The sequence below is a fragment of the Psammomys obesus genome, unplaced genomic scaffold (assembly GCF_907164565.1).
Source record: "Psammomys obesus unplaced genomic scaffold, mPsaObe1.curated_primary_1811, whole genome shotgun sequence".
In the NCBI taxonomy this organism is placed as follows: Eukaryota; Metazoa; Chordata; class Mammalia; order Rodentia; family Muridae; genus Psammomys; species Psammomys obesus.
The window spans coordinates 38,055,782-38,081,983 of NW_026585644.1; the positions used below are offsets into that span (position 1 = coordinate 38,055,782).

Genomic DNA, 26,202 nt, shown 5'->3' on the forward strand with positions numbered 1-26,202 from the left:
ACTGGCCTGGCCTACTTCCCAGCCATGTGGCCCATTACCTGCCATTTTAGGTGTGCCCTGGCCCTTTCTAAAATTCATCCATATGGATGGTGACTTTTCTCTCTCTGGTCCCCACCTGAGACCCTCTCCCTTGGCTTGGAAGTTCTGCCTTATCCTCTCCTGCCCAGCTATCTGCTGTTCAGCTCTTTATTTAACCAATCAGAAGGTGATGGAGAACAGGGTTTACAACATACCAAGAAAAGGGATATTTCATAATAATTGACAATGCCAAAGTCGGACTGCAACCACATCTCTGGGTACAAAAATCAACATTTGAATACACAATGCACAAAAACATCCTCCAACATTCCAATATAGATTTCCTTTATAATTTTCCTTTCATTGACTCTAGTGGTATTCAAGGAAGGGTTTGGTCCAATTTGGGAATGGTGCAGCCATACCTGTAGGGATTAAGGAGAGCTGAGGGCCTATCTCAAAAACATTTTTGCTGTATAATCATGAGGATCTGAGTTTGAGCTCTAGAACCCATACTAAAATGTTGAGCATGGCAGCCTGTAGTTGTGACTGCAGCTGAGGAGATGGAGATAGGCAAATCTCTTACCGCCCAGCCCAGCCTAGCCGACTTACTGACTCTAGGCCAGTGAGAGACCCTGTCTCAAAAAAAAAAAGAAAGAAAAGAAAAAAATCACCAGAATGGTGGGACTACAAATGCAACACACACACAAGCACACACATGTACGCACACACGAACCAAATAGATTGAATGTTCATAACTACTGTTAATGGAACTGGTACACTGTAGGATTGTGAAATAGTTCCCATTAAACTTTAGTTTGCAAAGTAAATTGTGTGTTTTCTAACATATGTTCTGTGACACCATTCTAATATATCATTAGATCATGAGGTTAAACTTTAAGTCAGATAATTTAAAAACTGAAATACTGTTGCATTTTATGTGTAAAAATATATCATATCTTGCAGGTGGGGGAAGGAGAGAAATTAGTGAGAGCTCTTTTTGCTGTGGCTCGAGAACTTCAGCCGTCTATAATTTTTATAGGTAAATATTTTCCCAATTAAGATGAGCATTCATGGAATTCACTTTTCAAGTATAAGAAATATGTCAAAAAAGTTATTTAGAAGCACAGCATTTTATAGAATGAATTTGGTAGGACTGTTAATAAGTAGCAAACTGGATGAATATTAAGATGATTACTGAGATTCATCTTAAAACCTCTTCTCTGCATTTCCTCTAGATGAAGTTGATAGTCTTTTGTGTGAAAGAAGAGAAGGGGAGCACGATGCTAGTAGACGACTGAAAACTGAATTTTTAATAGAATTTGATGGTGTAAGTATTAATATTCTTATATATATATATCTATAGTTTGTTTAATTGGGTTTTTTTGAGACAGGGTTTTTCTGTGTAGCCCTAGCTGTCCTGGACTCTCGTTGTAGACCAGGCTGGCCTTGAACTCACAGAGATCCGCCTGCATCTGCCTCCCATGTGCTGGTATTAAAGGCATATGCTGCCACGCCCAATCCATATCTATATTTTAAAAACTTATTATCATTTTTGTGTGTGTGTTTGCCTTCATGATTGTATATGTGCTGTATGTTTATAGGAGCCTACAGAAGAGAGCATAAGATCCCTTGAAACACTCCATGTGTCTCTGAGCTGCCATGTGGGTGCCGGGAACTGAACCCAAGTCTTCTGCAAGAACATCTGAGGCATCTTTCTAACCCTTGATTATATTTTTCACTATGGCAGTATTTTAATATGTACTTTCCTATTAAGTGACTGAAACTATATGTATAGTTTCCCTTTTTATTTTACCTAAAATACTGATAAACTTTTTGGCTTACAGGTGCAGTCTGCTGGAGATGACCGAGTACTTGTAATGGGTGCAACTAATAGGCCCCAAGAGCTTGATGAAGCGGTTCTCAGGTAGTGAAATACATTTATGACAGATTCACCTCTTGTGTTCATCTCCTATGTATCATTTTTTGACTGCAGGGGCGGTCAGGGTCTCATTGTGTAGCCTTGGCTGGCCTGGAACTCATAGAGATCTGCCTGCTTCTGCCTCCTGAGTGCTGAGACTAGAGGAGTGTACCAACACACCCAGGTTTATCTCACCTACTTGTGATGTTCTCTACTCTCAGCTTTCAGTTAGATGTTTTTTCCTCCACATGTTGACTTCTGTTCTGTTGATGCCAGCTATAATAAATGAGGTCAGGCCTACGATGTTGTTAAAAGTATTCTCTACAGACTACATTTAGATAAATCATTTCTTTACATTGCATTACATTAGCCGTAAGGCACAGCATTATGATCCAAGCTACTTGGAAGGCTTGAGGCAAGAGGATCACAAGTTCAAGGCCTGCCTTTATTACAGAGTAAGGTCAGGCCAACCTGGGCAAATTAATGTCTTACCTTTTAATATTAATAACCAATAAAATTTTAGTCACCTTAGATATTATACTTACAGCTTTTTCTCCTGCAGTTGTTAATCTGAGTTACCTGTAGCTTCAAATTTATATTTCTAATTTGATTTTTTTTTTAGGCGTTTCATTAAACGGGTGTATGTGTCTTTACCAAATGAGGAGGTGTGTATATTTATATTTCAATTTTTTATTAAAGTAAAAACAAAGTACCATCCTGACAATATAGTGTTTTGAGTTCTGTGGTATAGCCATTTGAAAACAGTTTGTTGGAGTTGGAGTGATGTCTCAGCAGTTAAGAAAATGCTTGTCAGTTTCTTAAAATACTAACCATAAACTTATATAAGCTTCAGCAATTCCTGAACATTAACCCAAGGGAAATGGAAACTTCTCCATAGCAAGAAGACATGTTCAAGAATATTAGAGCAGCTGTCTTAATAATAACTTTAACCCGAAAAACACAAAGTTCATCAATTGCTTAATGGATATGCAAGTGTGGAATATCCAGTTAAGTTTAGTTCAGAAATTTATTATTTAATTATCTAGGACTTGGGGTGTAGCTCAGAAATAGAACATATGCCAACATATATAGGTTCCTGGGTTTGATCCACAGGACTGAAAAAAATGCATCAGCATACATATTACATTTCGTAATATGAACAAATTTTAGAAACAATATAGTAAGTGTAGGAGCCGTATGAAAATATATGATTTTATTTATTTTCTTGTTTTATTTACTCATTTTTCCTTAAAATGTATATATATATGTTTTTCCTTCTCTGTGTCTTTGTACCATGTATGCACCAGACAGCCTAGAAGAGGAGGTCAGATACCCTGCAACTGGACTTTGAGACAGTTGTGAGCTGCCATGGGGGTGCTAGGAATGGAACCTGGGTCCTCTTGAAGAGCAGCCTGTGGTCTTAACCACTGAGCCATCTCTCTAGCCCTGATTTTATTCCTTTTAAATGAAATATTTAGAAAAGACAGATTTGTAAAAATACAGTGAGATCAGTGGTTAGGAAAGGAGGTAGGAGTAGGGATTAATTACAGACAGTCTTGAGTGAACTTCCAGGGGTAATAAATATTCTAAAATTTTATTATGGTAATGGTTTTACAATTGCATATAACTAAAAGTCATTTGAATCATATACTTATTGTTGGCAAACCCTTTTAAAAGCATTGTGTTTCTTTGAGCTGGAGCAATGGCCTGGTGGTTGAGCGCACTTGCTGTGTGGGCTTGGTTCCCAGAACCCGCATGGCAGCTCACAGCCACCCACAAGTCCTGTTTCAGAAGACTGGACAATCCTCTTTGGCTTTGTGGGCATAAGACATACATGCAATACACCTACATACATTTAGGCAAATACTCATTACATACAAAACAGAAGTAAATAAATCTTTTTTTTTTTTTTTTTTTAATTGTAGCTTTCTGGTTCAGGCCTTTACTGTCCTTTATCATAACAGCAGCTGCTTCCTCCGTTTTCATTATATTTAACAGCACAAGTGAGATTCAGGCCAGCGATCAGCCTTATTCTAAAGTATTACATTAAGCTAATCCTTCATTTATCAAGTAACATTCATCAGTTTTTATAATTCTGTTATCAAATTGGCCTTTATTGATAATTCTTTAATACTTATTTCCAGACAAGACTGCTTCTACTTAAAAACCTGTTATGTAAACAAGGAAGTCCACTGACCCAAAAAGAACTTGCACAGCTTGCTAGGTGAGTAGTTTCCTTCATCTTACTCATCATCCTAGGCATCTGTTTCACTTGTGAAGCGTTCTCTTCCTGATTAAAATAAGCTAATGTAAAAAGTGTTAAATAGAGCCTGCCAGTAGTGGTGTATACTTTTAATCTCAGCATTTGAGTTTCAAAGCAGAGGCAGGCGTGTCTCTCTGAGTTTGAGACCAGTGAGGTCTGCAAAGCAAGTCTAGTATAGCCAGGACTATTACACAGAGAAACCCTGTCTTGGAAGAAAAAAATTAATGTTTGGCACTGGAGAGATGCCTCAGCAGTTAACACTGGCTGCTCTTGCAGAAGACCTGGGTTCAGTTCCCTGCACCCACACTGGGTGGCTCACAATTACCTATAACTTGAGCTTTAAGGAATCCAATGCTTCTCTGGCCTTTGTGGGCAAAGTACACACAGCTGTGTGCATACATAAAGTCAGGCACACATATACATAAAATAAATATAGTTTTAAAGGAATGAGAAATCAAACTACATAATTGTTAGCTTGCTCTAAATTGAAAATAGTGTATGCCTTTATTGTGTAGAGATTTTTGTGTATTCTTTCTCTTTTATTTTTACATATAGCCTTGGCAGTCCTGGACTCACTTTGTAGACCAAGCTAGCCTCAAACTCACAGAGATCCACCTGCCTCTGCTTCCCAGGGGCTGGGAGTAAAGCCATGCACCACCACACCCAGCTTTTTGTGTGCTCTTTCTGTTGAGACTTTTTATTTGTCTTACTGTATACTTCATGTCAGGTTCAAGCTTGTGATCTTCTTCCTCTACCTCATGAGGTGTAGGATTAAAGGGAAGTTGTTTGTTTGTTTTTTGTTTTTTGTTGTTGTTGTTTTTTGAGGCAGGGTTTCTTTGTATAGACTTGGCTGTCCTAGAACTTACTTTGTAGACCAGGCTGGTCTCAAACTCAGAGAGCTGCCTGCTTCTGCCTCTCAAGTGCTGGAATTAAAGGTTTGCACCACTGCTGCCTATTGAAAGGGAAGTTTTAATCTTCAAAGAAAATAATCTGTTTTCCTCTTGCTTCCACTGTTCAGAATGACTGATGGATACTCCGGAAGTGATCTGACAGCTTTGGCAAAAGATGCAGCACTGGGTCCTATCCGAGGTGAGTGTGACAGCATTGGACCTCGTATGCCACGAGGCCTTGAGTGGCACCACATTGTAAGTTTAGCCTCTTGAGAGATACATAGTTTTACATTTTATTTATTTTATGTGTATGAGTGTTTTACCTTCTTACATGTATTTGCACCATGAGCATGCAGTGCCCACAAAGGTCGAAAGAAGGCATCAGATACCCTAGAACTCAAGTTACAGCCAATTGTGAGCTGCCATGTGGGTGCTGGAAATTGAATTCAGGTCCTCTTGTGAGAGCAGCCAGTGCTCTTAACCACTAAGTCATCCATATAAAAGAAGTACAGTTGGAATTGGAGAGGTGGCTCAGCAGTTGGGAGCACTGGCTGTTCTTTCAGAAGACCTGCGATCAATTCCCAGCACCCTAATGACAGCTCACAACTGTCTGTAACTCCAGTTGAAGGGATCTGACATTCTCATACAGACATACATGCAGGCTAAACACCAATGCACATAAATATATCATTAAAAAAAAAAAAAAAAATAAAGCCGTGCATGGTGGCACACACCTTTCATCCCAGCACTTGGGGAGGCAGAGGCAAACAGATCTCTGTGACTTTGAGGCCACCCTGGTCTACAAAGTGAGTCCATGACAGCCAGTGCTACACAGAGAAACCCTGTTTTGAAAAACAAACAAACAAATGAAAAGCAAGGTTGGCAGGATGGCTCAGCTGTTAATAGAACCTAAGGTGACTCCTATCTGCCTGTAATTCCAGCTCCAGGGGATACAATGCCTAGCCTCCTTGGACACATGCACTCTACTTGTATATACATATGCTCATGCGCGCGCGCGCGCACACACACACACACACACACACACACACACACAATGGTTAATTATAATAAACCATTAAAATGTAAAGAAATCTACAGAACATGAGAAAATAGCTCATGAGCATTTCACCTCACCCTTTTATAAAACCTTTTCTTGCTTTCTAAAATTTTTAGCTCCCATCCAAACCCTGAGTTGTACACTACTCTCTCAGGGTTTACATGGTAATGTTTACAATGAAGAATTGCTGTAGACCTCTCAGCAAGCTTTGAGAACATTAATAGTGGCTGCAAATAGTCTTACGATCTGGAATATAAGTGGATCTCATGGTATACAAACAACAGTAAGTCAAAGTAAATAGATGCTAACTAGACTCTAAATGGAAAGGCTGCCCAAATGGACTTTTCTTATCTGAATTGTACTTAATAAATGCAGCAGCAAATACAAAAATTCCATTTTTTATTTTATATATAGGCATCCACATGCAGTACATATTGTATAAAGAAATAGTTATGTTGCATATGTTGTTTAATTTTTCCTTTTTTTGAGACAGTGTTTCTATGTAGTCTTGGCTATCTAGAACTCGTGGTATAGAGCAGGAGTCAAACTGTTAGAGATCTACCTTGCTCCCAAGTGCTAGGATTAATTAAAGGGATGTGCCATGATGCCCAGCTGCTTTAGTAATTTTGACAAATCTAAGACACACAGCACATGTAGTACTTACATGTATATATTTATATTTCTTTATGGGGTATCGAATGTAGTAAAATAATGCCTGTTATTTAACTAGAGTTATAATGTGATAGTTTAATAGATTTTTTAATTTTTTATTAATTACACTTTATTCATTTTGTATCCCCCCATAAGCCCCTCCCTCCTCCCCTGCCAATCCCACCCTCCCTCCCCCTTCTGCATGCATGCCACTCCCCAAGTCCACTGATAGGGGAGGTCCCCCTCTCCTTCCTTTCTGATCTTAGTCTATCAGTTCTCATCAAAAGTGGCTGCATTGTCCTCTACTGTGGCCTGGTAAGGCTGCTCCCCCCTCAGGGGGAAGTGATCAACGAGCAGGCCAATCAGATTATGTCAGAGGCAGTCCCTCTTCCCATTACTATGTAACCCACTTGGACACTGAACTGCCATGGGCTACACCTGTGCAGGGGTTCTAGGTTATCTCCACGAATAGTCCTTGGTTGGAGTATGAGTCTCTGGGAAGTTCCCTGTGTTTAATAGATTTTACTGCTAGGTGTGGCGGCACGTGCCTGTAATCTCCATCCTAGGCAGGCAGAGGCAGATCTCTGTGAGTTCAGGTCAGCCTGGTCCACATAGAGTTCTAGACTAGTGAGGGCCACATACTGAAAGCCTCTCTCACAAAAGGCTTCTGCACAACTGCTGCTTTCTCTTGAGAGGACTTGCATTCACTTCCCAGAACCACATTTCAGCCCGACTGTCGGCCACGCCAGCTCATGCTCTTCTGGCCTCTGCAGGCCCCGGGCACTTATCTGGTAAACAGAGGCACATGTATGTAAAACACCCATACATAAAATAGAAATAAAATAAAAGACTTTAAAGTGGATACTTAAAACTTTTAAGACTTAGTATTCAGAAGTACTAAAAAGGTACTAGTAAGGTAGGCATGCTAGCAAAGGGTTGTAATTCCAACTATTTAGGAAGGGACATAGGAGGGTAGCCAGTACACAGCCAACATGGACTACAGAGTGAAATGCAGGCTTGCCGCAGTATAAAACAGAGAACATCCGGATACAGCTCAGTGATTGAGCATTGCCTAACATGTCCAAGGCCCTGGTCCAGTCCCCAGTACTTCAAACAAACAACAACAAGAAAAGAAACCCAAGAGCTACAATATGACTCATTAGGTCAGAGTACTTTCTGTGCAAAAATAAAATCAACCACCTGAGTTTGAATCTCCAACAGGCGCATATAAAAATAGACATGACTCCATGTGCCAGTAATCGCAGTACTGGTGAACATTTTCCAGAGGTTAGCTAGCCAGCCAGCTTAGCCAAATAGTGAGATTCTGGGTCCCAGAGGTACCTGGTTTTGTGTTGTTGCTGTTGTAGATTTATTTGTGTATTTATTTATGTGGGTGTATGCATGCTCACACATGTGTGAGTACATGTTTTTGTGCAAGCAACAAGGCCAGGAGAGGGGGTCAGGCACCCTGGATTATCACTCCCTGCCTATTATTTTGAGGTAGGATGCTTCCCTGAGCTAGGTCTTAAGTTTTCTTGACAAGGCTACAAGTTGCCGGACCCTATCAATCCTCTTGTGCCCAGCTCCCTTAGAGCAGAGGGCATGCACAGGGTGTTGGGATCTGAACTCCAGATTTCATGATTGTTAGCCACAAGTACTTCTCCAGCCCCCAAGGCCCTGTCTTTAAAGACAAGGCAGGGAGCCAGACATCAGACATCCTACACTGCATACACACTGGCACATACACACATATGTATGATGGCTCACATGTACATACCAAACATAAGATGCTAGAAACAGACAAATGGAAAAACAAAAACATTGACGCTGACTGTGTGGAATCAGAGGGAGCAGTCAACAGCAGAGACTCTTAAGCAGAAGAACACTGAGGCTAAGCAGTATATGCTGCCAAGTGATAGTGGCAGCATTGCAGGCCTTTAATCCCAGCAGTTGGGAGGCAGAGGCAGGCAGACTGCTGTGAGTTCAAGGCCAGCCTGATCTACAAAGTGAGTCCAGGACAGCCAAGTCTACACAGAGAAACCGCCGTGAAAAAAAACAAAAACAACAACAAAAAAGAAAAACCAAAAGGAGAAAAAGAGAGACAGTATATGTAGACAAACATACTAATAGGACGGATATGTTACCAAGCCCAGTCTTGGTCCTACACTGACTCCCAGCTCCCTTTCAGGAGCTTCTTGTTTATAGAAGAGATACCTCTCAATCTCCCAAAGACAAGTCTGCATGGAATGGAGGGGCCTCCAAAAAACTGAAGGACTGGTCTAGCCTCAGTATATACTTTCAGGGTACCAGGAGTAAGACCCTGAAGGCTGGAAATCAGTCAATGGAGATGCCTTTCCACTTCCCAGAAGCAGTCATCCAAAGGGCCAGGCCGAACATTCCATTTGTCAACAGTGTTACCTGGTGTGCTTACAGTGGATGCCAGAAAAATAAAGTCAGCCCTCGAAGTTCCTTCATTACTGATTGTTAACACTTACAAGAATGACCCTCCACTGAGATGGTAACTGAACAGATTTCGGTTGCTGAATCTGTTACTAGTTTCTACCTCCATGCTGCTTTTTGTCTGAGAACTGCAGAGCCAATAAAAGACTACGCACCAACTGAGCAATGAATGACTTATATTCTTAGTCAAAAGTAGAAACGCGGAACAGAGGCTAGACAGATGGCTCAGTGGTTAAGAGCACTTGATGTTCTTCCTTAGAACCCAGATTCAATTTCCAACAACCACATGGCGGCTCTCATCCATCTGTAGCTCCAGGTCCATAGTTCTGACACCTTCTAATGGACTTTGCTGGCACGTGGCATGCACATGGTGCACAGGTATACATGCCTGTAAACACCAACAACGCATATAATAATAACAACAGCAACAATAATACTAAAGGAATGAGGGCCTGCAGAGATGGCTTCATGATTAAGGGCACTTGCCACTCTTAAAGAGGACTCAAGTGGGGTCCTCAGCCCCACATTGGGTGGTCTGCAACCACCTGTAACTCCAGCTCCAGGGGATCTAATGCCCTCTCTGACCTCTGCAGGTACATTCACACATGTGGCACACATACATGGTCATAAATAAAAATCATACTAAAAAAAATAGTGATGGAAGAGAAGTTTGCAAATCAACTTTTCTGAAGTGTCAAATTTTTTTGGTTTTGGTTTTGGTTTTTCGAGACAGGGTGGTTTGTCTGTTTCTTTTGGCAGTTCTAGGAACTGAGAGCTGTCCACATGCTAGGATAATCTGCTGCAGAGCTACAGCCTCAGCCTCATTTGTATTTAATAGAAATTTTAGTAATTAGAGAAAATGTAGTTATGAAGAAAACAATTTTTGATTTAAAAAAAAATCTAGAGGCTGGAGAGATGACTCAGTGGTTAAGAAGCCTGGCTGTTCTTCCAGAGGATCCAGGTTCAATTCCCAGTATCCAGATGGCAGCTCAAAACCAACTGAAACTGGCCTCCACCTATACCAGGTGTGCAGATGGGCCAAAGATATACATGCAAACAAAACACCCATAAGCATGAATAAATTAATCAAAATAATATTTTATAACCACCAAGTTGTACTCTTATTTAGTTCTGTTTCAAGTTTGTAAACTATTATTTAGGGCATATGCAAGCAACCGAATGTCTGCATTTACTCCCAAGACAGAATAGTATGCTTTTCTTGCTGTTTTGTTGTTTTTGTTTCTTTGAAACAGGATTTCTTTGTGTAGCCCTGGCTGTTCTGGAACTCATAAGAGATTTACCTGCCTCTGCCTCCCAAGTGCCCAGCCAGAGTAGTATTCATTTGCAAGCATTTGTAAACTTTATGAATTCTTTATGTGAATGTCCCGACTTTAATGGTTTGTATTACACCGGTACCATTAGATCATTGTAGTTAATATTTGCCAGTAAGAAATGTAAACTTGCACTCTCTGCCTCAGTTTCTCTCCTGGGGCCCTCCACCATGTATATCTGTCTGTCTGTCTATCTGTCTGTCTCTCTCACGCGCACGCTCCATCTCTCTCTACACCTCCACCCAATCAATCTCTTTCATATAAAAAAAAAAAAACAAGACAAAAAAGAAATTTAAACTTCAAAATGTTCTTTAAAGTGTCTGATTTATGTTTTACAGAACTGAAACCAGAGCAGGTGAAGAATATGTCTGCCAGTGAGGTATATGCTATTTTTTAATTTTTTTTTCTTTTGGCTCCTCTACAAGACTCATAATTTTTTTCTAGTCTGTTTAATTTAAAACAAGAGAGTTAACTTTGTTTAAAAGTAAGACCTAAAAAAATTATTATTATTTTCTGGTAATGATTAAAAATGTACAGTCATTTTCTCTCATCAAGTTATGAAAATACTGAATAAAAGTTACAGCAAATTGATTCAACATGTTAGAAGGATCGCTGTGTGGGGCTCGGGGTATAGCTCAGTGATAGAATGCTTCCCTAGCATGGTAAGGCGTTGTGTTTGGTCCCCTGCAATAAAAATAGTGGGAGGGTTCATATGCCAGCACCTTCATGCTGTTAAAAGGCAGCATTTCCTTAAATTTTTCATGTTTGTTGTTACCAACTCCTTTTCCTTTGTGATAAACCAGGCACAGACCTAGCAGATTTGCTTCTGGTAAATAGAAGGTGACCAATGTGTAATCTTATGAAACTATGGAAAGAAAAAACTAAAAATAAAGTAAATTTTGGTTGTTGTCCTAGTTACTCTTCTATTGTAGCAAAGTACGATGACCAAAGTAACTTAGAAAAGCAACAACAGCTGTGACCAGCATGGCGCAGACAGGCATGATACTGAAGCAGTAGCTGAGAGTTTACTCCTCCAACAAGGCCACACCTCTTAGTCCTTCTGAAGCAGTTCTACCAACTGCAGATAAAGCATTCAAATATATGAGCCTATGGTGGCCATTCTTACTCAGATCCCTACAGTTATTCTTCCCAGTGGGAGAATTAAGTATTTTTTTCCATTTGTATTTTGTAAGATTTTTCTCTAATGAATGTTTTTTTTTCTTTTAGTGAGGAAAAAATATGCTTTGAAGTATTAATGTCTATGAAGCTAAATACAAGTAATAAGAGTACATGGCATACATTTTTGTAAGGTGTCTTATAAAGCAGACTTGCTTAGTATGTAATATAAAAATACATTGAAAGCCGGGGCATGGTGGCACACGCCTTTAATCCCTGCTCTTGGGAAGCAGAAGCAGGTGGATCTCTGTGAATTTGAAGCCACCCTGGTCTACAAAGAGAATCCAGGATAGCCAAGGCTACACAGAAAAACCCTGTCTTGAATAAAACAAAAACAACAACAAAAAAGTGTGTGTGGGTACATGTGTATATTAATGATTAGCATAATTTTCTAAGAATATGTTTATATCTGTTATAAAATTAACAAACTTCAATTTTAACCTGTTGTTCACTATGTATGTTTTCGTCATTTCTGTATCTCTTTTTTTTTTAATTTAGATGAGAAATATTCGATTATCTGACTTCACAGAATCCTTAAAAAAGATAAAACGCAGTGTGAGTCCTCAGACCTTAGAAGCATACATACGCTGGAACAAGGACTTTGGAGACACCACTGTGTAAAGGAACAAATGCCTTTGTAAGCCCACAGAATACTCCTCAGCAAGAAACATGAGCTTCAAACAAGTTTTCAGCTCCAGGAACTCAGACTTCGTTTACAGGACTTTTTAGAGTTTTCATTTTTGTGTACCAGACTTGAAGAGGAATAAGAAGACAGACCTAAATAAAATATGCAGTGTGAATGGAATTTCTGCTTAAGGCTCTTTTGCCTGATGGTCATGGTTTTCTCAGTGGGCACTGTTAGAGCACAGCAAAAGTAGATTCTGGCTCATTACTGATAATAATCATTATGTAAATAATAATTTGTATATTGTGTTCAGATGAAAGTATTCCAGAGACAGTGAATGGTAGAAGACACAAGAGCCTTCTGTTGTCTGTCTCCTAATTTTTTTTTTCTTTTTTGCAGCAGTCTATTTTCTGTCTTCCTTTCCTACTATTACCTTAGCTCCCTGTAATTGGAATACCAAGCACTCTGCGATCTTTTCTGCTTTTCTTACAAACTCCAGTGTGCCAAATGGAAATCTTTTCCCATCTACAGTAAGGAAGAGCTATACTGAGGTTCTTTGCCACCTAGATATACAAACATTAAACAGCTAATGTGTTTCTCCTCATGTTTTGTTTTTTTTTATTTTATTGCTTTGCTGCCAAACAGTTTAGAAAGCAATATAATAGCAACAGAGAAAATCTGGCACAACAGAGGTTTGATGGTTTGAGTCACTCTGTCATGTCACATGTAGATCAGGCCTGTGTGCCCTGCAGTATTTTTTTTGCCCCAATATGTCAGAAATTCATTGTAGACTTAACTTGTTCCATGTAGAATTCATTTTTTGTTGAAGTTATTCTAATATTTTAGAGAGCCAATTTTAACTGTTATAAATTGAGGCACCAGTGTGAGAGAAGGGACATATTAGGAGGTAAGACATTTGTAGTTTATTGCTTATTACTTTCTTACTGTTTACAGATAATTAAATGCCGGTGACACTACCATCTTTTACTAATTACAGTCCCTTCTATGAAACTTTAAATACGGAATTTTTGTACATGGCATATATTTTATAGGTTTCTTGTGCTTACTTTTTAACTAAAAACTCTAGTCTGTTGATCTACCTTTTGTTTCCATAAAATGTATAGTAATTGTTTGTATAAATATGGCTACACTTTTATTATAAAAATGCATCATAGGACGTAGAGGCTCATGGGAGGCCTTCTAAGAATTGTATAAAGGCAAATATTTGCCATTAGTTTACTGGTTAAAAGTTTGTTTACAGAATTTTTCCTTGGTGCTTAAATGATGCTGTGTAAAATATCATGGGTAGAAAGAATAATTTTGTGGTAGTAACACCAACTTTTCATGTAAGAAAATGCACTAAAACACTTGCCCTCTCCCCAGATAAAAATTTTATCATAAAGACATAATCTTCAGTTTTACCCTTGGTCTTGTTAAAGATCTATCTACACGTAGAAGATGGATTATTTCTTAGAATCACACTCTGGTTTTAGCTGTAATTTAAATCATGTCTCTTTTAATCGTGATTTCAGACATCCCTGAATGATAAAAATGAAAAATTTAGATCAATAGGAAAACAAATTTAAACCAAAGCTGTGCATATTTTTGGTTCTGGGTGGTATCCTTTTTTAAGGTCTCAAATGTTAAAGCATCAGTTACGAAATACTGATAATGCCAGCCTGTGGTGACGAGAAGACCAGCAGTCCTAACTCAAAACATGTACAATAAAGCTCTTAAAACTACCTTTTGCTTTCATTTAGGAAGGGACTAATAACATTACTACTATTATGTATTAAGATGGGCTTCATCTCAGTACTTAAATAGAAGAACCTTTAAAATCATGGTTAGTTTCTTTCAGGAGGGGTTTTAGGAGTTAACAAAATTTTCAGGATCGAGTTAACCTAAAATACTAAGTCAAAGGCATTATTGTGTGACTGTCCATCAGTGTATAGAAGGCTAGAGGTTCAGCTAGTGTCAAGAGAACATCTTCTGTAATGTTGTATGATCCAGGTACATTTTAGGCCATTTTGTTGTCTTTAAGACAGGGTCTCTTGGAGACTAAGCTGACCTAGAACTCAGTGGGTAGCCTATGAATATGTTAAACTGATTTTTCTGCCTCCACCTCCCAAGTGCTGGGGATGCCGTGTGCACCCCACACCTGGAGGTTTGTTCTTTTTCAGTAAAATTGAAATTGCTAGGGTTTTCCAAATTAAATTAGAATTTAGTTAATATTAATTTCACATTTTATGTTGAGCTCTGTAATCTGTTCAAAATAATGTTTAAATAGTAATGATTGGTATGTTCTTCATGTTAACGTGACAGAGTCCTTGTAAGCTCGGTGAACTCACTGATCACCTAACTGAGCCAAAGGAAAGACTCAATACAATCTTTCCAGATCTGCTAGGGCTACAAAGCTTCTCTGAGACTAGATGCCCATTGAATTTATTTTTGTCTTAATAGGACAAACAGAATTTACGTTAAATATATGTGGCAATCTTTGTTTATAATGTAAAATTGTTTATATGTCATACAAACTAATTCTTTGATAGAATGAACTACTTACAGTTTGCTTTTTGTTTCCTAAGTCAGAAGATCTTCCTTTTAAATGTTTGTCTGTTTTAGTATTTTTACTTCTGCAAATGAAATGACAAAGGGTCCGTACAGCTGCATAAAGTGGGTTTTTATCCTAATTAATTATATTGTAAATAAATGACAAACTTTGTTTTGCCTTAATTAATTTTTTTATAGTTTGAATCTTTGATATTTCAGAGGCTACAATTTCATGGAGTATTTTGTAACTCTTGTGCCAATAAACTGAGCAAAATATACAAAGCAATGAATAGAAGGTTTTGGAGAGCAACCCAGACTAGTCAGAAAGTGCATAAATTCCTGTTTGGAGAGTCCTCGGCGTGTCCATTGCCAGCTTGTGCTGTTCATTTGAAAATAAAATTCAAGCAGAATGTAGCTGACTTGTTCAGATTGGGTATTTCAGGCTTCTGAAATCCCTGGAAATGAGAAAGGAAATCTTGGAAGGTGTTGAGTAAGTTAACCCCCATTATCTGCAGATTCCTTTTAAGTCCTTGGAACTTTACAAAATTTTACCTGTCTAGCAGGATATTCAAAGGAACCCAGCAGATAGCAAAGTCCAAAGACCTGGCCAAATTGAGGATAGTGGCACATCTTGTACTCCCAGCCTTTGGGTGGCTGAAGGAAGAGGAGGAATGCAAATTCAGGGCTAACTGCTACATAGTAATCTCCAGCCACACACTACTGACTCAGGCCTGTCTCACAAAACAAACAAGCCTACCATGATGGGGAATGTCCTTAATTCCTGCACCCAAGAGGCAAAAGTGGGCAGAGCTCTTGAGTTCTGAGGTCAACCTGTTCTACATAGAACAGTAGCTCTAATGCTGTGACCCTTTAATACAGTTTCTCATGCTGGGGTGACCCCCAACCATAAAATTATTTTTGTTGCTACTTCATAACTGTAATTTTGCTACTGTTAGGAATTGTTATGTAAATATCTGTTTTCTGATGGTTTTAGGTGACCCTGAGGTGTCATGACCCACAGGTTGAGAAACACAGACATAGAGCATTCTAGGCCAGCCAGGGAGGGCTACACAGAAAACCTGTTTCAAAACCAAACCAAACACAGGAACAACAGCAACAAAAGAGATTGTAAAGAGTGCACAGGGAAACTGCTGTTTGAGGGTAGAGTTTTGAAACTGAAAGTTGAAACTCTAAGGACAAAATGAACAGAAACTCTGATGAAAACTAACTTCACAGTGTCAAGTTTATCCTTTTAATAGTTTAAATCCAGATTACTTTTGAACATCACAAAACTTTAGCAAAAAGTTTCATATGAAAATGTACATGATCTAATTCTACATCACAAACAGGCCCTTTGGATAGGAAGGTGGAAGCCTCTGCTGAACAGCCATTTAGACTCTTTCCAAGGCTTCTAACGTGATGCTGTTTCCTCGGATGACCATCATTCTGTAGAGGAATTTTAATTCAGAACGTGGCTGCTCTGGCAAGAGATCACATCCAAAGAACTAGGTCTGTGTGATCTGGCTGGAATACAGAAGTGCCTTGTTTTGTTTTGTTTTGTTTTTTGAGACAGGGTTTCTAGAGAGATGGCTCAGTGGTTAAGGGAACTGACTCCTCTTCCAGAGAATCTGGGTTCTAATCCCAGCACCCCCCCATGACAGCTCACAACTGTAACTCCAAGATCTGATATTCTATTTACATAGATATGCAGGCAAAATATCAATGTACATAAAATAAAGGTAACTAAAACTTAAAAGACAAAAACAACTCCCTCTACACACACACAAAAAAAAAAAAGAAAAAGACATGCATTTAATCCCAGGAAAGAGAGGCAAGCAGATCTCTTGAGTTCAAGGCCAGGCTGGTATAGAAACAGTTTCTGGTAAAGAGAAGCTTAGGTCCAGGTGTGGAGGTATGCTTTAAATACCAACACTAAGAAGACAGCCATGCAGATTTCTTGAGTTCTAGACAGTGCTGTTGAGACAGTTTGGTTGAGTCAGTAAGTTGAGAGGCAGGGCAATGGTGTTGAGTTTGTGGAATTCATAGGCAGTTTGACCAGGAGAGTTTTACAGAGACTGGCTGAAAAAAAAAATGGCCAGAGAAGGATCCAGAAGATTAGTTAGCTAGGAGTTTGAGCCAGAACAACTGAGTTGAACCAGCCAGCGAGAGTTCAAAAGAGCTAGAAAGCATGAGTTTATTTAGCAGCAAATTTCAGAGCCTGAAAACACTCTAGGTCCAGATTAGAAGCTTCCAGGACTAGGCCTCAGCAGACAGGCAGTAAGCCTTCAAGATGAGAATTAATTCAGACAAATAAGTTACTTTAGCACCATTCCAATGTTATTCTGTTGCCACTAGTTGCCGTCTCCACACCCTCATCAATCACAAGATTCATAAAAGGATCAAAGGCTGTATGTTTCTTGTACGTGTCTGCCACCATTTAACTTCAATGGTAACTTCTTGTCCACGAATTTCTTCAGTTTGGAAGGATGGGCCTTGCTCATGGTGACTCCTCAGGTAGAACAGCAAAGGGGTCGACACAACTTTCTGTAGGAGAAAACAGAATCCAGAGTTTCCACAATATAACCCGAGGTCAGATACACAGTAATATCTAAGTATCCAAAAGAAAGTTACCTGACCTACAATCAAGATACATGAACATTAGAAGCCTTGAAAATGCTGACTAACTCAGAGAAAGGGGACACCAGATCCTAGTTTTCGGCAGAGAAATACAAATTACGAACTCAGGAAAATCTGACAACCGAAGGTAACTGAGGTAAGCATCCTATCAAAGTTTTTAATGCTAAGCCAATCATAGGAAAGACTGAACAGGACCATAAGAAAGGTTTGTGACAATAAGATAGTGTCAGTACTTGTGACTTGGGGTTCAGGAGAAGAGGAAAATAATGCACCTGAGAAACAGGTAAAATGTGATGCCTGAAGCCCCCATATAGTCAAAAGATCTCAACAGACTTTAAGTTCAGTGAGCCACAGGATCTGTAAAACGCAAATTTTAGTTTTTCCAGCAACAGTGGACTATTTGTTAGGAAACAGGGGTGAGCTGGCTTCACATCTACATTTACGCCACCAACCAAGAGCTAGCTTTAAAGCGAGACCTTCTAACGAGGACAGTCTGGGGCCCGATGTTTTCTCTTACTGAAGTTCAAATCATGGTTCCTGTAGTAGTCCACAGTTGGGTGTCAGACCGGGTGGCCTGAGAGGTCATCTACGATGATGAGCTATTGAAGTATGGGCAACCAGTCAAGAATTACAACTGTGAAACAGAACGGTGGAAAAGAGTCTGTATTTTTCAGCAATTGTATCTCAATCTAAGGGGTCTAAACAGGATTTGCTTGTGTTGGAGTTTCATTGGGTTTATCTTGCACCTGTTTCCTGTGGAGCATACCCTTGAAACATTTTAATAAGTTGTGTTTGTATTTTTCCTGTAATCCTAAGCATTTGGGAGGTAGAGGTAGATGGATCAAGGTCACCATTAACCCCATAGTGACTTCAGGCCAGCATGAGCTGCCTGAGACATAATCGCATTAAAAAAGATTAACTTAAATGGGTCCTAACTCAGAATAGTTTGCCACCATTCTTTGACTTTACAGTTGTGTAAATCAATCACTACACTTTCCAGTGAATTTATGATCCATATTTTACCATGGTATATATGTTTCCAGCTTTTAGATCTCAAAATACACCTTTTCTTTCTTAGTTTAATTTTTTTGGCTTTTTTGTTTTGTTGCATTGTATTTGATTCTTTTTCTAAACAGTTTCTCTGTGTAGCCTTGGCTGTCCTGGAACTCCCTCTATGAACCAGGCTGGCCTTGAACTCAGAGATACTCCTGCCTCTCCCTCCCAAGTGCTAGGAATAAAAGCATGTGCCACCACCAACTGTCTTAAAATACACCTTTGTTTTTTGTTTGTTGGTTTTTGAGACAGGTTTCTCTGTGTAACCTTGGCTGTCCTGGGCTTGCTTTCTAGAGCAGGCTGGCCTCACCCTCACAGTAATCCACCTACCTCTGCCTCCCTGTGCTGGGATAACAGGCATGTGCCACTACACAAGGCTAAAATACACTTTTCAATGAGATAGTTGTTTTAGTTTATCCTGCCTAGGGAAAAAAAAAATCATTTTCCAAGAATGCTTATCATTCAGAATTGAATCTCACCTTGAAGAAACTTTTCTGAGGGGCTGGAGAGATGTCTCAGAGGTTAGAGTCCTTCCTGCTAAATCATGAGGACGGAGTTCGAATCCCAGCCACCCATATTTGATGACTCACAAATACCTTTTAGGGGGTTGGGGATTTAGACCAGCAGTAGAGCATTTGCCTAGCTAAGCGCAAGGCCCTGGGATCGGTCCTCAGCTCTGGAAAAAAAAAAATAGAAGATGACAAATACCTTTGAACTTCAGCTTCAAGGCTTCTAATGTCCTCTTCTGGCCTTTGCAGACACCGCAGCACACAAAATGCTTAAAACCCTTTTATGACCACTATGATTTAATTACCAGTCAGTCTTTATAACACAATGCCGCTCCCCCTTTTCTTTTAAAGACAGGGTATCACTATGAAGCTCTGGCTAGCTTGGAACTCACAGAACTCTACTTGCCTCTGCCTCTGATTCCTAGGATCAAAGGCATGATGTGATGCACCATACCTAGAACGTTGTCCTATGTTTGACATTATACTATTACAAATAGCTTTTTTTTTTCTTCCTGCATTTGTCTCTTACTAGAATACAATTTCCGGAAGGTCGGTGCATAACAGATAAGGTCTCCAAATATAGTCTATAGACTACTGTCTTATTTTTCTATAACAATACTGTATAAAAAAGAAACTATAGAGATTTAAAAAATGATATGCCAGGGAATAAACCAGAGTATGTTAAGTTCAAACCCAGGTATTCTGAGTTCCACACCAAGCCTGTGAAACAGATATGACTTGAGGTATGTTTCAGATTTTTAAAAATATTTTATAGCCAGACATGGTAGTGCACACCTGTAATCCCAACACTCGGGGAGGCAGAGGCAGGTGGATCTCCGTGAGTTCGAGGCCAGCCTGGTCTACAAAGAGAGTCCAGGACAGCCAAGGCTACACAGAAAGCCTGTCTTGAAAATATATATGTGTGTACATATATGAATTTTTTTTTTTTAGTCCTGTCTCATTTCCTCCAACTGAAACTGTTCTTCCTAACAAATCCCTCTCATGTATTTTTGGTAACTTGAATGTAACTTGAATTCAGTGTCCTGCCACATCCTCTAAAGCAGGTACCACACAGAGTGCAGCACATTTTTGCTTTGTATAGCTTCTTTTCCTTAAGGTTGAGATGAGCTTACTAAATTGGGGAGGCTGACAGTGAGCCTACTCTAAAGCCCAAACATGCCTGTCCTACCTCAGTCACCGAATCTACAGGGTTACAGCTCTGCACTCAGTTTAGGCAACTGAACCTCTGCGTGTCACTCGGCATACGGAAGGGCTCTCCCACCTCGTGGTGGTGTCAGATTCTCTTAAACTCGAGCAGCCATGTGGATGCTGAACATCAAACCTGCGGGAAGAGCAGTCTGCTCTCTTAACCGCAGAACCTTTTCTTCAGCCCTTGTGTGCTTTTTGTTTGTTTGTTTGTTTCCTTGGTTTTCGTTGTTTTGTTTTGAATCCGTTTTGGTTTTGGGGACAGGGTGTTGCTGTGTAGTTCAGTCTCCGGTGTTGGAACTACACCAAGCGATAGTGCGCCCTGACTAGTGAGGTGTGCCAGCGAAGTGCACGTGGAGGCCAGAGAACAACGTCATACTGAAAGACCCCAGCCTCACACTAAGTTAAACATAGCTAATGCCATTTTGTGAGACACCACTGTTTTGTAAAACTCTGAAGGCCAGATGAGAAACTGGAAAATTACTGAAAAATCCTAGCTGTGTCACCCACTTGGGATATCTGTGGTCAGGCTGCCCCAGTCATACTAAAAACAGTTTGTGTTAATCACTCTCATAGATATCTGTGAGACTGTTTCAGCTAAGATAGAGAAAAACAAAATAACAGGTGGCGGGCCACGTCAAGGGGTCATCCTACCCCCCTTGACCACCCAGTTCCTGGAATCTTGGTGCCCCTGCCAAACTTTGACGCAAATCGTGGTCTCGTGTAAACGTACCAATCAGCCCCCTATAACCATGCCCTCTCGCTTCTGTACCAGTGCTTCTGCTCTAAAACCCTATAAAAACCCCAGTTTTTCCCCAAGGAGACGCGCAGGGTCCTCCCGAGTGACCTTGCTGCCCCGAGTACTCGTGAATCAAAATAAAAGCCTCTTGCTGTTTGCATCCGAATGGACTCGTTGTTCTTTGGGAGGGGGTCTCTCTGACGGAAGATACCCTCCGGGGATCTTTCAATACTTAAGGTTGGATTTTGAAATAGGGTCGCTGATGATATACCCATCTCTGCTTCCTGAGTACTGGGACTTAACCCGAGTCTTTGCTTTTAAGACAAGCGCTTTCTGCGACATTATTTTTAATGAAACTGAGTTGAGAATTTGATACATGGATTTTGATATAGGTCAAGTCTATGTAGACGATCCTGGCCTCAAACTCACAGGGATTCACCCGACCTTACTGTGACATTTCTTTTCTTTCTTTCTTTTTCTTTTTGTTTGTTTTTTGTTTCTCGAGACAGGGTTTGTGTGTGTAGCCTTAGCTGTCCTGGACTCGCTTTGCGGACCAGGCCGGCCTCGAACCCACAGAGATCCTCCTGCTTCTGCCTCCCAGATGCTGGGATTGGAGGCATGTGCCACCGCGCCCGGCTACTGTGACATTTCCTAATGTTCCGACTTCTTCATTTTTCAAACAGGACACCAATGTGATAAAGCCACACACAGGCAGAAGCATTTGAACAACCCACAGAGCTCCCACCCTTTTCCTCCCCGACGCGAGCAGGCCTGCCCAGCACAGCCGCGACCCGCCCACTTCTCCACAGGCTCCGGTGGCCGGAAGAGGCCGTCCCTCCAGCCAATCGGACCCCGACGGCCCGCCCCTTCCGCTTGGGCAAAGCGAGCTCCCAGGGCGTCTTCCGGCGGGAGCTGGCCGGCTCCTTACCATGGTGAGTTGGCCGTCGGGGGCGCGGGTTCCTTGCGGGGTTCTTCCTCCTCCCCCCCGCCGGAGGGACGTGCTGTGCCGCAGCCGCTCTTCGGGGCGACGGGGCTGCGCTGCAGGGAGGAGAGGCTGCTCACGCACGGGCCCCCGGGGCTCTGGTCTTTTTAAGGGCTCCCGCGCCGTGCCTGTACTGCTGGTGATCCGAGATTTTCCTGATGTTAAAAACTACAAGTCAACACCGTGGCGGCTTGGAGCAGGGTTTTAGGGCCGGTGTTCACGCGTTTATTGCATTTCAGTGTTGGCGCTAAAACATCCTCCATGAAGCACCGGCGGCTACAGAAAGTAAAGGGTTCTAGTGTACGCTATGGTTTTTGGAATGTCATGATTTCCTTAAAAATAATTAGGCTAAGTAGTTCTTATATTAAACAGTGTAACGGCACACTCCTGTGGCTTACACCTCAGGAAACTGAGGCAGGGAGGTTGGGATTTGGCCAGCCTGAGTTACATAGAGACTATGGAAACAATAGACACACACACACACCAAACAACAAATCACAGAAGTTAGACATGAATCTCTTAATTTTATGTAAAGGTGAGCAGGTGTCAGAATGAGGGCCACCCTTTGAAAGAGTCACAAAAACTCACTGAGCCCTTATTGGTAGCTTACATATGACCATGACACATTCCTGTTTTTACTCTTACCACCATAAAGTTTCCTTCTTTGGAGATTTAAAAAAAAAAAAAAAATTAAAATTAAAATACTTTAAAGTTATATAAAAAAAATTTAGTGAAGGTCTTTTAAATAATTTCTTTTATTTTAAATTGTGTAGGTATGTGCACATGAGTGCAGGAGTGGGGAAAATCCCCTGCGGCTGGAGTTATTGGCAGTTGTGAGCACTTGTGGGTGCTAGGAGTCAAACTTGGGTCCTTGGAAGAACAATAAGTAGTGTTCTTAAGTATTGAGCCATCTCTCTCTCTCTCTCTCTTTTTTTAAATATTGTATATGGATGTTTTGTGTGCATGTATTTTGGTGCACAAAGTGTGTGCCTGGTACCTGGGGAGTTCAGAAGAGGGTGCCGAATCTCCTGGAACTGGAGTTACAAAGTATTCTAAGTGTCATGTGGGCACAGGGAACTGAACCCCTGTCCTCTGTTTTTGTTTTTGGGTTTTTTTGTTTGTTTGTTTGTTTTTTTGACAGGGTTTTCTGTGTATCCTTGGCTGTCCTGGACTCACTTTGTAGACCAGGTTGGCCTCAAACTCACAGAGACCTGCCTGCCTCTTAGTGCTGGGATTACAGGCTTGTGCCACCACTGCCTGGCTAACCCCTGCCCTTTGTAAGAGCAGTAAGTGCTCTTAACTTCTAGCCTTTGGGGGAGGGGGAATCTCACACGGTAGTTTCATAAAATTTCAGAAAGCCTTTGCAGACAGAAAAAAAAAAATGGTTAAAATAAACCAGACAGTCATGGTAAATGCCTTTAATCCCATTTCTCTGAAAGCAGGGTCAGGTACATCTCTGGGCTGTAGGCCAGCCTAGACTACAGAGCAAGTTCCAAGACAAGGAGGACCACACAGAGAAGCTCTGTCTCAGAAAACAAAAAGGGGAAAGGTGTAAAATTTTGTTCTTTGTGGGGAGGGACAGTAATCAGGTAACCTTCAGTTATTCCAGCTTTAAAAATAAATAAACATACACAGTATCCATATTGTAGCAACAGTGAGCAGCTTGCAGACTGTTGTTTGAATTGGACCTTTGCACCTAATTTGCATATGCTCTTCCATCTGTCTGCATTCTCCATTTCTTATTCTCATCCTTATCAGTGTGATGTGTACTTAAGTGTGGATGCCAGAGGTCAGTGTCAGGTGCCTGCCTTAATTGTGTTTCACTTTTTTTGCTTGTTCCCCCCATGTTATTTTGAGACAGGGTCTTGAACTTGGAGTTGTGTTCTAGACTGGCTGGCCAGCAAGTCCTAGGGATCTTACTTTTTGCAGTTCTGGGGACCAAACCTGCAGCCTCAAGCATTTGGGGCATATGCTCTACCATGAGTTACTTACTCTACAGCCTATCTCTGCTCTCCCTGTCCTGATTACAGGCTCTTTACCAGGGTGCTGCAGCTCCAAGCTTGGGTCTTCATGCCTCCGTGGCAAGCTCTTTACCAGCTGAGCACTTTATCCTCATAAACATAGAGTGTATGTGAGTCAAACTTGAAATTTGTGTTAAATAGAAAAAACTTATTCTTATTAAAAAAAAAAATGGCTTTTTACCCTATGATGGAATCAGACTGGTCCGTCATTCTCGCCCCCCACCCAGCCCTCATATAATCATGTACAGTACCCTGACATTTTTTTTTTTAATATCCTTTGTCCTCTCATACTACCCTGTGGAATCTGGGGGAGCGAAGCAACAATTTCATATTTATAAATACCTGTTTTATAAACCACTGACCAGAGGCTTGGAGCCTGAAGCACTTGGAATCACTACCTACCCCTGCTGGGATCTGGAGACCTATTACCCTGTTCACATCAGCCTCATTATCTTTAAAAATCAGCCACAGTGGCAGACCAGGCCCCACCCACTCTTCTGTAACTGGCAAGACAGTGCTGAGGGAGGAGGCCTTGGCCATTTCTGCTCTGGAGAACCTGCCCAAGGAGATCATCCCAGTGATGTTTGAGGAGCCCTTCACCAACAGACACACAAATACCCTGAGGGCCATGGTACCCTCCTGGTTCTTTCCATAGCTTGGGAGCCCTGGTAAAGAATCCCCACCAGGAAATATTGAAGGCTGTGCTGGATGGACTGGATGGACTGACTGCACAGAAGGCTTGCTCCAAGTGCAAATCAGAGTGCTCGATTTGAAGAGCGCGAACCGTGACTCCTGGAGCAGAGGGCTGGATCCCACAAAGGTGACTGCCCACCGCCGGCCGTGACCCAGAAGCAGCCAGTGGAGAACTGTCCTGACTCTGGGGTCAAGTATTGTTTGAAGGTGCTAGCCGACCTCAGATTTATGAGGGGCAAGCTCAGTAATTGTGCTGCATCCTTGCTGCAGTGGGCGCATCAGCGGAAACATTTCATTCACCTATGCTGTAGAAAGTTGCAGATTTGGGACTCAGCCAACCCCACTTTCATAGGAATCTTCAGATTTGTAGATCCAGGCAGTATACAGGAGCTGAAGTTGAGGATGCTCTTGAGCCTTACCTGGTGCAGATTAAAAATCTTCACACACTCTAGCCAGCTACCCTCAAATTTAACTTCACTCTGCACTGTAGATGATGCTAAAGAGCTTGACAGAAAAAGCACATTGGTATCTCAGTTTCCCAAACCCCACTGTCTCCAGAATCTCTGTTTAAATAACACATCCTTTCTACAAGGTCACCTGACAAAGGGGCTCAGGTGCTTGGAGACCCTGTTCATTGCTTATTGTTCCTTCTCACATCCATTCTTGGATTACCTGCCCCAATTCCTGAACATTTGCCAGCTCAAACATCTGCACCTGAGTGCTACATATTTATTGAAGAGGTTTATATCTTAAGCCTCTTGCGCTTCTTCTTGAGTTAGAGATACCCTGCGAACCCTGAAGTTGAATGGGGTGTTGGATGGGGCACTCTCAGTTCAGTGCCCCTCTGCCTGCCCTGAGCCAAGGTCAGTTTCTGCAGTATAAACTCTGCCTGTCCTGAAGCAATTTCTGCACCACACAGCCGAGGTGAGTCAGCTGACCCAGGAGCTGTACCCTGCCCCTCTGGAGTGCTGTAATGACATGGCTAAACTACTGATGGACATACTTAAACAGCTTTGTCCCGAGCACCTGGATATACTCAGGGCCAAAGGCCAAGGGAGTTTTTGCTGTTGTTATTTTGGTTTGATTTTGGTTTTTCGAGACAGGGTTTCTCTGTGTAGCCTTGGTTGTCCTGGACTCATTTTGTAGATCAGGCTCGCCTCTGCCTCTCACAGTGCTGGGATTATAGGCATGTGCCACTGTGCCCAGCTTGAGAGTCTTTTTTAATAGAAACCAATTCTGTTATTCTGTGTTTTGTCTATGACCTGGAAATCCAAGGTTGCCCTTTTCCAGCGCCAAATGGGGTAAGGTTAATGATGGAACTGTAAATGAAAACCTCATAGTGGGAATTGACGAAATCCTGAGTGAATTACACTGCTGATATGAGCATATGCCAAGCACCTCAGTGTCTGAGAAACCCTGGAAA

At 41.1% G+C, this 26,202-nt stretch overlaps 2 protein-coding genes and 1 pseudogene across 2 annotated transcripts in view; 2 read left to right on the top strand and 1 right to left on the bottom strand.

Annotated features, from left to right (window-relative positions):
• Window positions 1-15,122, top strand: part of Spast (spastin) — a 47,432-nt gene extending 32,310 nt beyond the window's left edge. Inside the window, 8 exon segments of the mRNA XM_055618114.1 lie at window positions 982-1,057; window positions 1,254-1,345; window positions 1,863-1,942; window positions 2,559-2,601; window positions 4,081-4,160; window positions 5,218-5,288; window positions 10,927-10,967; window positions 12,263-15,122. Of these exon segments, the coding sequence (XP_055474089.1) occupies window positions 982-1,057; window positions 1,254-1,345; window positions 1,863-1,942; window positions 2,559-2,601; window positions 4,081-4,160; window positions 5,218-5,288; window positions 10,927-10,967; window positions 12,263-12,385 (606 nt within the window). The 3' untranslated portion in view covers window positions 12,386-15,122.
• Window positions 15,123-16,330: 1,208 nt separating this feature from the next.
• Window positions 16,331-17,440, bottom strand: LOC129689375 (small nuclear ribonucleoprotein G-like; annotated as a pseudogene).
• Window positions 17,441-21,971: 4,531 nt separating this feature from the next.
• Window positions 21,972-26,202, top strand: part of Slc30a6 (solute carrier family 30 member 6) — a 34,538-nt gene continuing 30,307 nt past the window's right edge. Inside the window, exon 1 of the mRNA XM_055618135.1 lies at window positions 21,972-22,015. Coding sequence (XP_055474110.1) covers window positions 22,013-22,015 — 3 coding nt within the window. The 5' untranslated portion in view covers window positions 21,972-22,012. The remainder of the gene's footprint in view (window positions 22,016-26,202) is intronic.